Source organism: Cuculus canorus, chromosome Z (genome assembly GCF_017976375.1).
Source record: "Cuculus canorus isolate bCucCan1 chromosome Z, bCucCan1.pri, whole genome shotgun sequence".
In the NCBI taxonomy this organism is placed as follows: Eukaryota; Metazoa; Chordata; class Aves; order Cuculiformes; family Cuculidae; genus Cuculus; species Cuculus canorus.
The window spans coordinates 55761794-55774638 of NC_071441.1; the positions used below are offsets into that span (position 1 = coordinate 55761794).

At 51.5% G+C, this 12845-nt stretch overlaps 1 protein-coding gene across 2 annotated transcripts in view; it reads right to left on the bottom strand.

Moving 5' to 3' along the window:
• Positions 1 to 6055, bottom strand: part of ZCCHC7 (zinc finger CCHC-type containing 7) — a 111993-nt gene extending 105938 nt beyond the window's left edge. Inside the window, exons 1-3 of one of the 2 annotated variants that reach the window (XM_054054660.1) lie at positions 5959 to 6055; positions 3908 to 3947; positions 1283 to 1398 (exon numbers count right to left, since the gene is read on the bottom strand). In XM_054054660.1, coding sequence (XP_053910635.1) covers positions 1283 to 1301 — 19 coding nt within the window. In that variant the 5' untranslated portion in view covers positions 1302 to 1398; positions 3908 to 3947; positions 5959 to 6055. The remainder of the gene's footprint in view (positions 1 to 1282; positions 1399 to 3907; positions 3948 to 5958) is intronic. The other variant, XM_009562953.2, reaches the window with a different exon arrangement.
• Between the last annotated feature and the right edge of the window lie 6790 nt (positions 6056 to 12845).

The window sequence follows — 12845 nt, forward strand, 5'->3', positions numbered from 1 at the left end:
GACTGCTCAGATGATATCGATATACAAGTAAAAAAAATTAGATTCAGAAGCTTTGTACACAAGTAACTTGTGCGATGATGGATTTAAGGAACCCAAAGGTTGTTACCGGGACAGCGATCCGTGCACACCTTGCCAGAGTCCTTCTCTGATCTGGACAGATTTGACCTTATCTGTGTTCCTGTTATATCAGAAGTCAAACTAAAGAAAAGAACACTCTTCCCACAAAAAAATAAACAAAGCAAATCCCCCAAAATATAAGCGCATTAGCTGGAAAGTACAATGCTTACCGACAGTCCATACACTGCGCTCTCTTCTGTTTAGGCTTCCAGTAACAATCTCACCTGCACAGCTGAAGAAGTCACTTTGTCCATTACCAGCTGAGATCCCATCCATGGACCATAGCAACCCTGCTCATCCATGCATGTGCTCATCTCCACTACCTCATAATTTGTTGATTTCTAACCTAGAAACACAGTCCTAAAATTTGATAAGGGGAGGTTGTAGAATCTGTTTTAACAGCTCGGTGACTTTAAACTCTTGGAAACTCTTACACTCACCATGAGAGAACTCTGCTTGGCAGCACAACACATACATTGACAGCCTGAGAATAACACGGGTATATCTGCATCTGCCAAACTCTGCCTTGCTCATCTGGGTTCTGATGTAAATAAAAAGCTATTATGTCAAACACCAGATGAAAGAATGGGGCCAGAACTTAGTGATTACAGACACCATAAAGCCATTTTACCCGCATTTAGTTTTGGACACCATAGATATGAGGAAAAAGTAACACTGGTCACCTAACAGTTGTAGGCAATAAAAAAATGAGACAGAAAAGCATCTGACAGAACAGATGAACCTCCCACACTGAAACATTTCTCTCAGGTCTATGTGGGATCATCCCTCCACGTACGTCTCATCCTGTCCCCATCCATAGGGAGAGAATGAAAGCAGAACTGGCTCTGATCAGGCACACTTACAGTACTAATCTGTAGCTGTGGGATTTGAGAGAAGAGACCTTTGGTAACACAGGAAATGAAAGAATTGTCCTGAAGCATGGGGTAATTCTTGAGACCCTCAATGTAATGCATGCACTCTTTCCTTCCCATTCCATCACCCACTGGAAAAGGTCACAGGAAGTTATGTACATCACCAGGGCTGCAAACATGCAGCTGAACAAGGCTGTTGGATGACGAGTGTCAGGGAATGCCTGAGGACCCGACTCACAGACACCACACCATGCAGATGAGAGTAAAAGGAGTCAGCACTGCCCTACACTCACTTTGATCTCTTGTAGCCATAAACTCAGGTCAAACAGCAGGCTCTCCTCCTCACATGTCCATGCACGATGTAAGTGATGAAAGGCTCTTCTTCTGCCTCAGTGAGTACAGCAGGCCACTGGGAAAGGAGAAACACAGGACATCAGTGTCACAGTTCAGTCTAAGGATATTGAGTCCCACTGCTCACCACAATCCTGCTCAGGCCACAGCCACACCCCCAGTTAATCATAGGGTTGGAAACACCCATTTCAGGTGTGGCATCACAGCAGGCAAAACCATGGCCTCTAGGAAAGGGAGGAGGAGCTCAACAGACAAAGCTCTACTCTTCTTCAGGCTGTCCAAGTGAAGCAGTCTTTTACTCTATTCATATGGATACTGAAAGCATGACACATCTGACCACCAGCCTTCAGCAGTTTGGATTTCCTTTCACCAATGAGAGCTTCAGACCATGGGCAATTGTCCTCTTTGCTACCAGCTGGACTACAGCAAAAACATCTCTCGTGTCTGATTGAGAAAACCACATTAAAAACAGTCCTGCGCAGACCAGCTGATTTATGGGCAGCACAGGTTGTGGAGAGGATCACACACGGATAGATCGCACTGTGGAATGGGTCTGCATAACTTTAAAATAAAAACCCCAAACTTCAAACCCTAGGCCCTCGAAGAACCCTGTCCCTTCATTGGGGCAATCCCATTCCCACCTGAACCCAGAGCACAGCTCTTCTCCAAAGAACCTGTCTTGCCTCTCCAGAAACAGTTTGCCTTAAGGGGTTAAAGATGCTGTTAAACAATTAAAACACCACAGCTATCTGGATTTCCTTTAACCATTTCTGAACAGAACTCAGACTGCTATAGTGAGACATTGCGGGATATCGTCTTCCCAGAGCATTTATACAGACCACTTCCCTGTGCTTTTCATCCCAACCATTAAGAGCCAGCATTCCCACTTGACAGAGTAACAGAGGATGGCAGCAGTGCAGCACAGTCTGAAAGGAGGCACCAGCAGGGACTGGAGAAGGAGCACAGAGTTCAGTTGCAACACCCAAAGCAAGTTTCAAGTTGCACGCGGGCAGCCACTTCCTCAGCCAAAATCCCAAACTGTTTTGGGACACCTGGATGTAATAAACAGGCAGCAAGATGCCCAGGCCAGTTCCTCCCATGGTATTCCAGCCCTGTGCACTTCCTCTCCTACCAACTCCTTCCCTCTGCAATTTCTTTTTCAGCTCCTTAGATCTTTCACCTTTTCCTCTCTTCCTCTTCCCATTTAAAATGGGAATTCTGCGTAACTTCCAACATTGACATTTCTTAGAAGAACTCTCAAACAAATGAAAAATGAACTGCAAAGGTTACTCTGTTATCTTTTGCAAAGGTGACTTTTCAGACAAGTGTGCTATTCGCACCACAAATCACCAGTGAATTCCAAATATTTCCTTGTTTTCCCTGCTTTCTGCCTGATCTTTGCTGCAATGTCAAACCTAATGCTTCATGACAATGGCTGTGCTGAAAATACAGTAACAAATGCTTTCTTTGCAGTTTTGGTAAATTCAAAACATAACCCCACCATGAGACCCTCTGTTACAGACAGGAAAAGAAATGAAAAGCAAAAGAAAGCTATGCTGAGGAAATTACCGACAACTTCCTAAACCCAAAAGTATCCACAAGAGCAAAAGTCAGAAACATCAACAGAGTCTGCTGTTGTGTGCAGACCAGAGCCTTCCCCCGTTTCCTCCACAGTCATATTTGCCATATGCAAACAGCCTCATGGTTTGGACTGCTGGGAAACTGCGCAGGCAGAGCTAACACAGGACAGACTGAGAACTCCAATGTTCAATGCAGATGACCGAACTCTTCCATTTCTTCTCTGCACCGTCCACCACAGAAGCGTGCCTCGGTTGAGAGACGAGCAACAAGAACTGTTGTTGTGAAGCACAGCCTCACAATGAAAACAACATTGCTGTTCTTCCTGACACCCTACGAAGCTGCGCGAATGCCAACTCTGAGTGGATTCTTCAGCATGATCCAACAGCGCAGGTTTATTATCAGAGTTCAGCGACAGGAGACAGTTTTTCCTTCACCTGTTCTGTTTCTGTACCAAACACAACATGGATCTAACGGTGGCTCACAGGGATAACCAAGTGCACTCCGGGCAGGTGAGAAAGAAGATGTTCCCATCTGCTGCCCAAGGTGGGACATGCAGCCACCAGACACCAGAAGCAGTGCCCAGTACCAATTTGCTCCACCTAGAATAGAAGTGTCTACATGGTGAGACAGGTGAAACTGGCTGTTATGAGGCAGTCCCAGCACAACCACCCCTCAGTCTTCACACAGTGATCCCAGCCAGCACACACTGCACCCAACCCCCGACTCCGAGAAGCCAGAGAAGGCAGGCACAATGGTGACCTAATGGTGATCTTCGCTATTGGCTCTTTTTGGCTAAGTCTTGACACTTGTTTCCTCCAAGGAAAACTTGCGCTGCTTGACACTGAGATGTGAAACCTATCCTTATGTCGATTTGCTGTGAGAAAACATTCCCTTTCTGTGCTTTCTTTAAATGAGGTGCAAATAAGCGCAAAGGAGAAGATAAAAGCTTTGGAGAAGAGAAAATGTGTTATAGTGTCAAGCTGTACCTGTAGGAGGTCACGGGAAAAGATTTTCCACGCCCACACCCTGGAAAATAGCAAAACACTGTGAGTTAGGACAAGCCTTTGGCAGCGTTTTCCCACCTGCAAATTACAGAACCGCATTTAACGACCACTGTGCCAACACCCTCAGACTAACAGAGGTGCTTTTCCTTAGAGGAAGGTGGAATTTGGCCCAGTGACCCGAGCATGGCAGTGCAAGCATGAAGAAATACAAATTCCAGGTATCTGGAGCAGCAGAGAGGACAAAAGATGGAGTTGTCTCACGCACAGACACCAACAGCCACACTGTGCATGGCACTGCTCCACATCACTGTGCCACAACATTGCTACATACCACAACATCATGCTGAACCGCAACATCGCGCTGCACCATGCCACCGCTCCGTGCCACTGCTCCATGCCACCGCGCCACGCCACCACTCCACACTGTGACATCGCCCCACGAAATGGCTCCGTGCCACAACACCACCCCACATCTCTCCATGCCACACCATCACTTCACGCCACGGCACCGTGCCACAACATTGCTCCAAGCCACATCACGTGGCACCACACCACTGCTCTACGCCACACCACCACTCTGCACTATGTTGACCCATGCAATGGTGCTGCACCTTAACACAACTCCATGTCATGACACCGCTTCACATCACTCCACATCATTGCTCCATGCCATGGCACCACATCATGTCCTGGCATCTCTCTATGCCATGGCACCACAGTACAACACTGCCCTATGCTGTCATTCCAGGCCATGCCACTGCTCCATGGTGCCAGCCCACACCGTGACATTGCCCCTTGCAATGGCACTGTGCCATGACTCCATGTCACACCACCATGCTACGTCCCAGCACCACTCTACATCATGGCACAGCACAACATTGTTCCACACCATGTCACTGTACCACAGCACCACATCACGCCTGTGCCACTCCACCAATCCACAGCTCTGCCCCACACCATGTCAGTGCCCCGTGCTACAGCATAACATCGCTCCACGTCACAGCACTAACCCATGTGACACCACGGCTATATGCCATGCCAGGCCACTGATCTACAGCATCGCTCCATGCCAAGGCACAGCTCAGTGACGACACTGCTCCACACCATGGCACCACACTGCTCCACACCTTGCCACTGCCACATGCCGTGCCAACATACCACTCCACAGTGCCGCTCCAATCATGGTACTGCCCCACGACACAGCACCACCACGTGCTGTGCCACAGCTACATGCCACACCATGGTACCACTCCACTGCACTAGTCCACACCACAACACCTCGTTGCTCCATGCCACGGCACCACCACAGGCTATGCTATGGCTACAAGCCACACCATAGTACTGCTCCACAGCACCACTCAACACCACGGCACAGCTCCAGTTGCGATATCGCTCTATGTCACACTATGGCACTGCTCCACACCAGGACATTGCTCCACGCAATGATACTGTTCCATGCCATGCCATCGCTCCAGTCATGACACTGCCTCATGCCACACCAGGCACTTCCCCACAGTGCACAGAGAGCCTGGAGAACCAGGCACAGATCCACAGTGGATGAAGAACGTGGAGAACCCAGCACCACTCCACAGCCCATGGGGAACCTGGAGCAGCCGGAGCACCGGGCACGGGCCCTAGAGGAGCCGGAGCACCGGGCACGGGCCCTGGAGGAGCCGGAGCACCGGGCACGGGCCCTGGAGGAGCCGGAGCACCGGGCACGGGCCCTGGAGGAGCCGGAGCACCGGGCACGGGCCCTGGAGGAGCCGGAGCACCGGGCACGGGCCCTGGAGGAGCCGGAGCACCGGGCACGGGCCCTGGAGGAGCCGGAGTACCGGGCACGGCACCACAGGCCCCGTGGCCCCAGGCAGGAGCCGCTCGCCTGGCCCGGGCTACAGCAGCCCTGTCCCCATGTCCCTCCGCCCGGCAACCCCGCGGCGCACGCAGAGGCCAGTCCCCTCGCAGCTGTCCTGCCCGGCGCCGGCCCCGGGGGCAGCGGTACCGGGCGGGGCAGGGCAGAGCCGGTTCATACTCACTGTCCACCGCACCGGACACCCCGAGCCGGAAGTGGCGCCGGGCTCGCCCCGCCCTGTGATAGCGTAGTTCCGTGCCCGCCCCCTCAGCCTGGCCCCGCTCACCCCAACGTTGGCCGCGCTTACTCCCCATAGACCCGCCCGCCCCCTGAGGTGGCCTCGCCCCTCCCACGCCCACGCTCTGGGCACGCGCACCCCTTCAATAGCCACGCCCCTCATATCTGGCCACGCCCCCTGCGCCGACTACATCCCCTCGCCGCTGGCCCCGCCCACTGAAGCTGGCCGCAAGCACCGCGACCATGGCCACGCCTATTTCGTCTTGGCCGCTCCAGTCCCAGCTCAGCTCATCCCCTGGCTGGCCCTCCCACGAGGCGTCGCCCCTCCAACCATCCCTAGCCACGCCCCTCGGCCTGTCCCCGCCCATTCGTCTGACCCAACACTTTCCCTGTCACCGCCCACCCACCCGTTGGCCATACCTACACCACCCTTCGCCCCACCCACTCCACCTCAACCACGCCCCTTCGTCTGGTTCCGCCCACATTACTTTGTCCAGCCCGTATTCCGTTGGCCCCGCCCACCCCACATATGGCCCCGCCCACACAGAATCCAACCCCTCCCATGCCATTAATTGTTTCCTCTCTTCCCCCTCCTTCCTGCTTGGCCCCATCACCCTGCCCCATGCCGAGGATACCCTGCTTCCCTGGGGAGATCATTCCTGTTCCCTGGAGAGATCATTCCAGTGTTTAATGTCTGCTGAAAAAAATTCTCCTGGAATCCAATCGGCATCTTCTCAGGAGCAACTTTTACCCCTCATCCCTTGTCTTTCCCATGTGACTTCCCATAAAAAGGGAGTCTCCCACTCCATGGTATTGTTTCCATCTATAAATCGTAAAATAATAGCATCACGGAACGGTTAGGGTTGGAAGAGACCTCGAAACCCGCCCAGTTCCACCCCCTGCCATGGGCAAGGACACCTCCCACTGGATCAGGGGCTCCAAGTCTCATCCAGGTTGGCCTTAAACACCTGCAAGGATGGGGCAGCCACCACTGCAACCCGGGCCAGGGCTTCCTCACTCTCACTGTGATGAATTTCTTCCTAAGGTCCAACCTAAATCTTTCCCCTTCCAATTTAAAGCCATTACCCCAAGTCCTATCAATCCAGGCCTTTGGAAAAATCACACCCTAAGCTTTCCTGGAGCCTCTTTCAATACTGGAAGGTGCTCTAAGATCTCCCTGGAACCTTCTCTTCTCCAGGCTGAACAACCTCAACTCTCTGCCTGGCCTCATAGCAGAGGTCCTCCAGACTTCGCATCATCTCTGTGACATCCTGTGGACCCATTCTAACACCTCCATATCCTTCTTATGTTTGGGATTCCAGAACTGGACTCAGGAGTCCAGGTGAGGTCTCACCAGAGTGGAGCAGGGGGGCAGAATCCCCTCCCTGGCCCTGCTGGTCCCTCTGCTTTGGATGCAGCCCAGAACATGATTGGTTTCTGGGCTGTGAGTACACGTTGCCAGCTCATAGAATGATAAAGTTATAGAATAGCGAGGATTGGAAGGGCCATCTAGTTCCAACCCCCTGTCATGGGCAGGGATGTGTCCCACTAGATCATCCAACCTGGCCTTGAACGCATCATGTTGAGCTTCTCATCCCCCAGCACCTCAAGTCTTTCTCCTCAGGGCAGCTCTCAATCACATCATCCCCCAGCCGGCACTGAAACTGTGGGTTGCCCCGAGACAGGTGTAGGACCTTGCTATCGGCCTTGTTGAACCTCGTGAGGCTGACATAAGCCCACTTCTCCAGCCTGTCCCAGTCCTTCTGGAGGACACCTTAGCCTTCTGGTGTACCCAGTGCACCACTTGGCTTGGTTTCCTCTGCAAACATGCTGAGGGTGCACTCAATCTCACTGTCTCTGTTGTTGGTGAGAACATTAAACAGCACTGGTCCCAGGATGGACCCCTGACGGACACCACTCGTCACTGATCTCCGCTTGGACATCTACCCCTTGACTACTGCCTTCGGAATGCAACCATCCAACCAATTTCTTATTAACCCAACAGTCCATCCATTAGACCCGTATTGCCCCGGTTCAGAGAGAAGGGTGTCGTGGGAGATCATGTCACAGGCTTTACAGAAATCCAGGTAGATGACATCCATTGCTTTTCCCATGTCTACTGATGTGGTCATCCCATTATAGAAAGTGACCAAGTTTTCACAAAACTACACTATCTGTAAGCTGAATTTCTGCGCCAGACTGCTTCACCTACTGCACCACTGCTGGCAGCTGAAAGATGAATAAAAATGAATGTAAATAAAATAAAAACTTTCAAGGGGGCTGAAGTCAACATCTGAGTTAAAAATTCTCTCTGTGTGAAAGCACGTTTCAGACATGAACCCCAAATGATTGATAGAAATCCTTAGCGATGCCCTGGAGTGTGCTGGGAAGTTTGACGTGCTTCTTTCTCATTATGCTTTGATTTCTAGTTCAGATGCTCACAACGGGTTGGAAGAGCAAACAGATTTCTCTTAAACAGCAGCTAATTCTTTAATACACTGGGGGGGCTTCATCTTTTCCCTTTTTCTCTGGAAAGCTAGCCTCTGTGCAGGTTTAGTTTTGAAACACTCTGTCATTACGATGAGTGATTCTTAGCTCGCTGCCTTTGGTTGAATGACTTCCATGGAAATCTCAGTGGTTTTAGCAAGAACTGCTCCTCTCCTTTGCATGATGCTGTGTTGGAGGGGGATGGTGTTTGCTTGCTGGCCCCGCAGCCATAGCATTACCATCACTGGCAGCAGGACCCGTCCCTGGCCGTCTCATGCTCTCAGAGGGTGCTGCATTGAGCAGAGCTCGCTAGCAGGCATCTCCTGCTGTCATTAGGAATGGGATGGCAGCAATGTCTTTGGAAAATACAAGTACTGGTTGGAAGCAGAGACCCTGAAGACCAGCAGGGACATTCACTGCTGGTCACTTACCAGTTGTGGGAAAGGCACAGCCTGTAGAGCTGGGAGAAACCTGCTGTGGCTTCAGGGAAGAAGCAACAGCCTCCCATGTTGAGTGCGAGACATTGCTGAAGAGGGCTGGCTGCCTTGAGCGTGTCATGGCTCAGCACCTGCTGCAGGCAGGAAGAGTGGTTACAATGAGCGTGTGCTGCTAACAAACGCCAGTCTGGTGCTGAAATTCAAACTGGCTTGGTTTATTGTTCTTGTGAAAGCCCTCATCACAGTGATCCCCAGTTCCCTCACACTGCTCCTGTTATCATAGAATTATAGAATTGTTAATGTTAGAAAAGCCCTCTAAGCTCATTCAGTCACACCGCCAGGCAAGCACGACCTTGTCTTCTGAACCCTGTCCCCAAGTGGGACAAAGTGCGTGGCCAGCACTTTGTGAACCCCTTCAGGGATGGGGATTCCATTACTGTCCTGGGCAGCCTCTGCCAGGGCTTCACCACTCTGTCAGTGAGGACATTTTTCCCAATACCCAATCGAAACCTTCCCTAGCGCAACTTGAGGCCATTTCCCCTTGTCCTATTGCTTGTTCCTTAGGGGAAGATCCCAGCACTCGCTCGACTCCAATCTCCTTTCTAGGAGCTGCAGAGAGTGATGAGGTCTCCTCTCAGCGTCCTCTTCTGCAGTCAAAACAAACCTGGATCCCTCAGCTGCTCCTCATAAGACTTGTTCTCCAGACCCTTCACCAGCCTTGTTGCCCTTGTCTGGACACAATCCAGCAGCAACAATGTCTTGTACTGAGGGACCCAAAACTGAACCCAGGATTCAAGGTGCAGCCTCAGCCTCTTGCATACATGAGGACCCCTGACTTTGCACAACGCTGGGTGGCTGTTCCTTGTGGCTGCTCCTTCCCCACCCTTGACAGAGACCCCAGTGTGGTCCGACAGTACAATAGACTCTTTCTTCACCGGATGCCAGGGGTTTCCCTGGGATGTGGGCTGCTGAATGCAGCAGTCCAGCAGAGAAGAGGCTGCCACTGCACTGTGTCCATGACCAGCAGGGTTTCTCCCCTTTTACTCCTCTCTCTTGAGACCTCCACACAGAGACATGCACAGAGAGTTCTCACCCAGGAAGACAGCAGATGTCCCATTTCACAGTGCCCCACCAGCGTGTGTTTGATGGCGCAGTGCGCTTCTGCTTTCGTGACTGCCACCAGCCTGAAGAGATGTGTGTGGCAGGGAGTTTGCCAGCATCCGAGAGGCGAGCAGGGAGGGTTAAGCGGGTGCTGGGACCCTCAGTCTGCTGCTGCAGGAAAGGTTGTGTCGGCACCACTGCAGCCGTGGAGCCACTCTTCCACTTGGCCCGTGCACCAATGGCCCTGGTGACCCCTCAGTGCCTGCGCAGGCAGACATGTATATGCCTCTCCATGCCCTGAGCACACAGCTTTCATTTTTCATTTCATTTTTTGTGGGCCTTTCAGACATTGGGGGTTTCCTTTATGCACTGCTGGTACTCTATTTTCAACATTACTGGCACATAATTACAACCTGCGCTTTGCCTCTGGGAGCGTTAGCGCAAGCGTGTTCATATTTGTTGCAAAATGCCTCAAAAAAGGGTAAAGTGATCCAATTCTCTGGTCCACTAAGGGTCAAGGCAATGTCAAGACCTTCTAGGGTTTGGGTCAAGAAATCAGGAATGTGAGCAAAACCCAGCTAACAAATGCAGAGGTTTTATCCTCTAGCAAACCTTGGCCAGACTCAGAACCAGCCATGCCACCTGATAGGCACAGTGGATACTGTCCTCTGATCTAATTGTGATGCCTCTCAAGACAGAAATGTTTTGCTGCCCCTGCATATTATGAAACCTTCTCAAAAGCATCAGATAATTAATTGTTGTAAAACACTTGAAGTTGATATGATTAAAGGATGAGCAGGAATTGTCGACTGTTACCGAACAGTCAGGGCCCTAAGGACACCTGTGGACATATGGACTGGGGCTGTGTTCGATGCCAGTTCCCCTTGCCATGTCTGATCCTGCCCCTCTGCCTGCATGTCGGCATCCCAGCCTGTCCCCATCTCCATCCCCATCCCCGAAGTGCCCAAAGCCCAGGCCAGGAGCTGCCCTGGTGCTCACTGCCTGCCCTGCTCCTGACAGGGGTGGTGGGGTGGGTGCTGGTGCCTGGGCTGTCCCATTTTACATCCTTTAAATGGAAATGGTGTAAAATACATATCTGGGAAAAGATCCCAGATCAGGTATCTCTCCTCAGATCATTTCCAGGGAACAGTATTCTGTGTTTCTAGAATAAGAAGCAAAAATATTGGAGGATATGGGTTTAGTCCTGACTACATAGGTGTTTTATGCTTGCAAGAACCCATTCTTGCCAGATTTGATCTTGAAAGGAAGTTTCATTTTGGTGTCATTTCATTGTGGAAAGTCAGCAACTGCCTCCGGTGCCTCCTGTGCATGGTCACCTGTCCCCATGGACTCGCACTCTCCCACGGTGCCCTGGGGATGCAGGGGAGCTGACAGCAGCCTCTGCAGCTACCAGTGACCAGTTCTCCTTGTGGTCAGCTCCTTGTGGTCAGCTCACAAGCCCAGTCCAACACATGTGTTGATGTGTAGGACTGCCTTGTGGTGAGGGTCTTATGGTTTGTCTTGCTCTAGTTTGCATAGGCATAGATGGGTACAAACAAACCAGCACATTTTTCCACCAAATACAAGCCAACAACATCCACTGTTAGTGGCAGTGTGTGTCTTCTCCATGTCTTCCAGTGCCTCTTCTCCAGTCTGGCCAGTTCTGAGTGTAAGTGAGGCCATCAGGAGCCAGAATGGCTTTTGCTGGTCTTGACTTGAAAGTAGTCTCAGCTTTAGGAGAGCCTAGTGCAACCTTCTGTGGGAAAGAGAGCCCTGATTATCTCTGTCCGGTTGATGTGACAATGAGTTCCTAAATGTCACGCAGGGTAGAGAAAGCAAGGCTACACTATTGCCTTCACTTTGTTTGTCTCTCCTTGAAGAAATAGGCCTCATCAGAAGCTTTAGGTCACGTTGTCCAAGTGCCACAGCTCTGAGTCAGACATGCCACAGGGTGCATTGCTGCTGCAGAGAAGCTGGTGGAGTTGCCTGCACTCAGTGCAGTACAATTTACACTTGATTTATCTGTGATCCACAGCATTTTCGCCCTTTCTCTCAGGCACATTGGGTCCTGTGGCTGCCTTTCCTTCTGAGAACAGTTTCTCAGGAGGAACAATGAATTCCACCTGCCCCACACTCAGACCCCATCCAATCTCTTCATCCTTTCCCCTGAACAACACATCCTTGGTGTGTCAGGACCTTGGCACAGAGATCCAGGTTCTGACACTACATGTCCAAAAGTTGTGGGAGCTGCACCCTGTTTCCATTCCAGTGCTGTGAGAGCATCCCATGGGCGTGTTCAACTTGGCCTGCGAGGCATCACTCCCACCCTGACAAAAGGAAGGCTGAACTCCCACCTTCCTCCACAGCTCACAGCTTTCCATGCTGTCCTAAGTGGAAGGAGGCCACTTCCTGCAGCCCAGAATTTGACTCCAAGGCTGCAGGGAGTGTTGGGACTGAAACCAATGCTGTGTCCTTCCTACCTGATGCTGTCAGCTGTAGCTGACTGCTCAAGGCACCTTTTGCAAGCATGGTGCAGTCAGCAGCGCAGCATGGGCTCCTCCACACCTGAGTCCAGCCAGCAGATTCCCCCGCAGGAGAGGTGATAGTGTTTTGGGTGACGTAGTACCATCTTCCTCCTGCGATTTGCCTGCTGTCCGTGCAGGGAATGGTTGGACTCAGCGATCTTAGAGGTGCTTTCCAGCTTAGACGTATTTGTGATTCTGTGAAAGAAGCGTTTGTTCTCCCATGCTTGACAGTCGTGCCTTGCATCTCTGCCGTGCCCTCCCCTTCTCTTCTTGCCTGCCCTTTA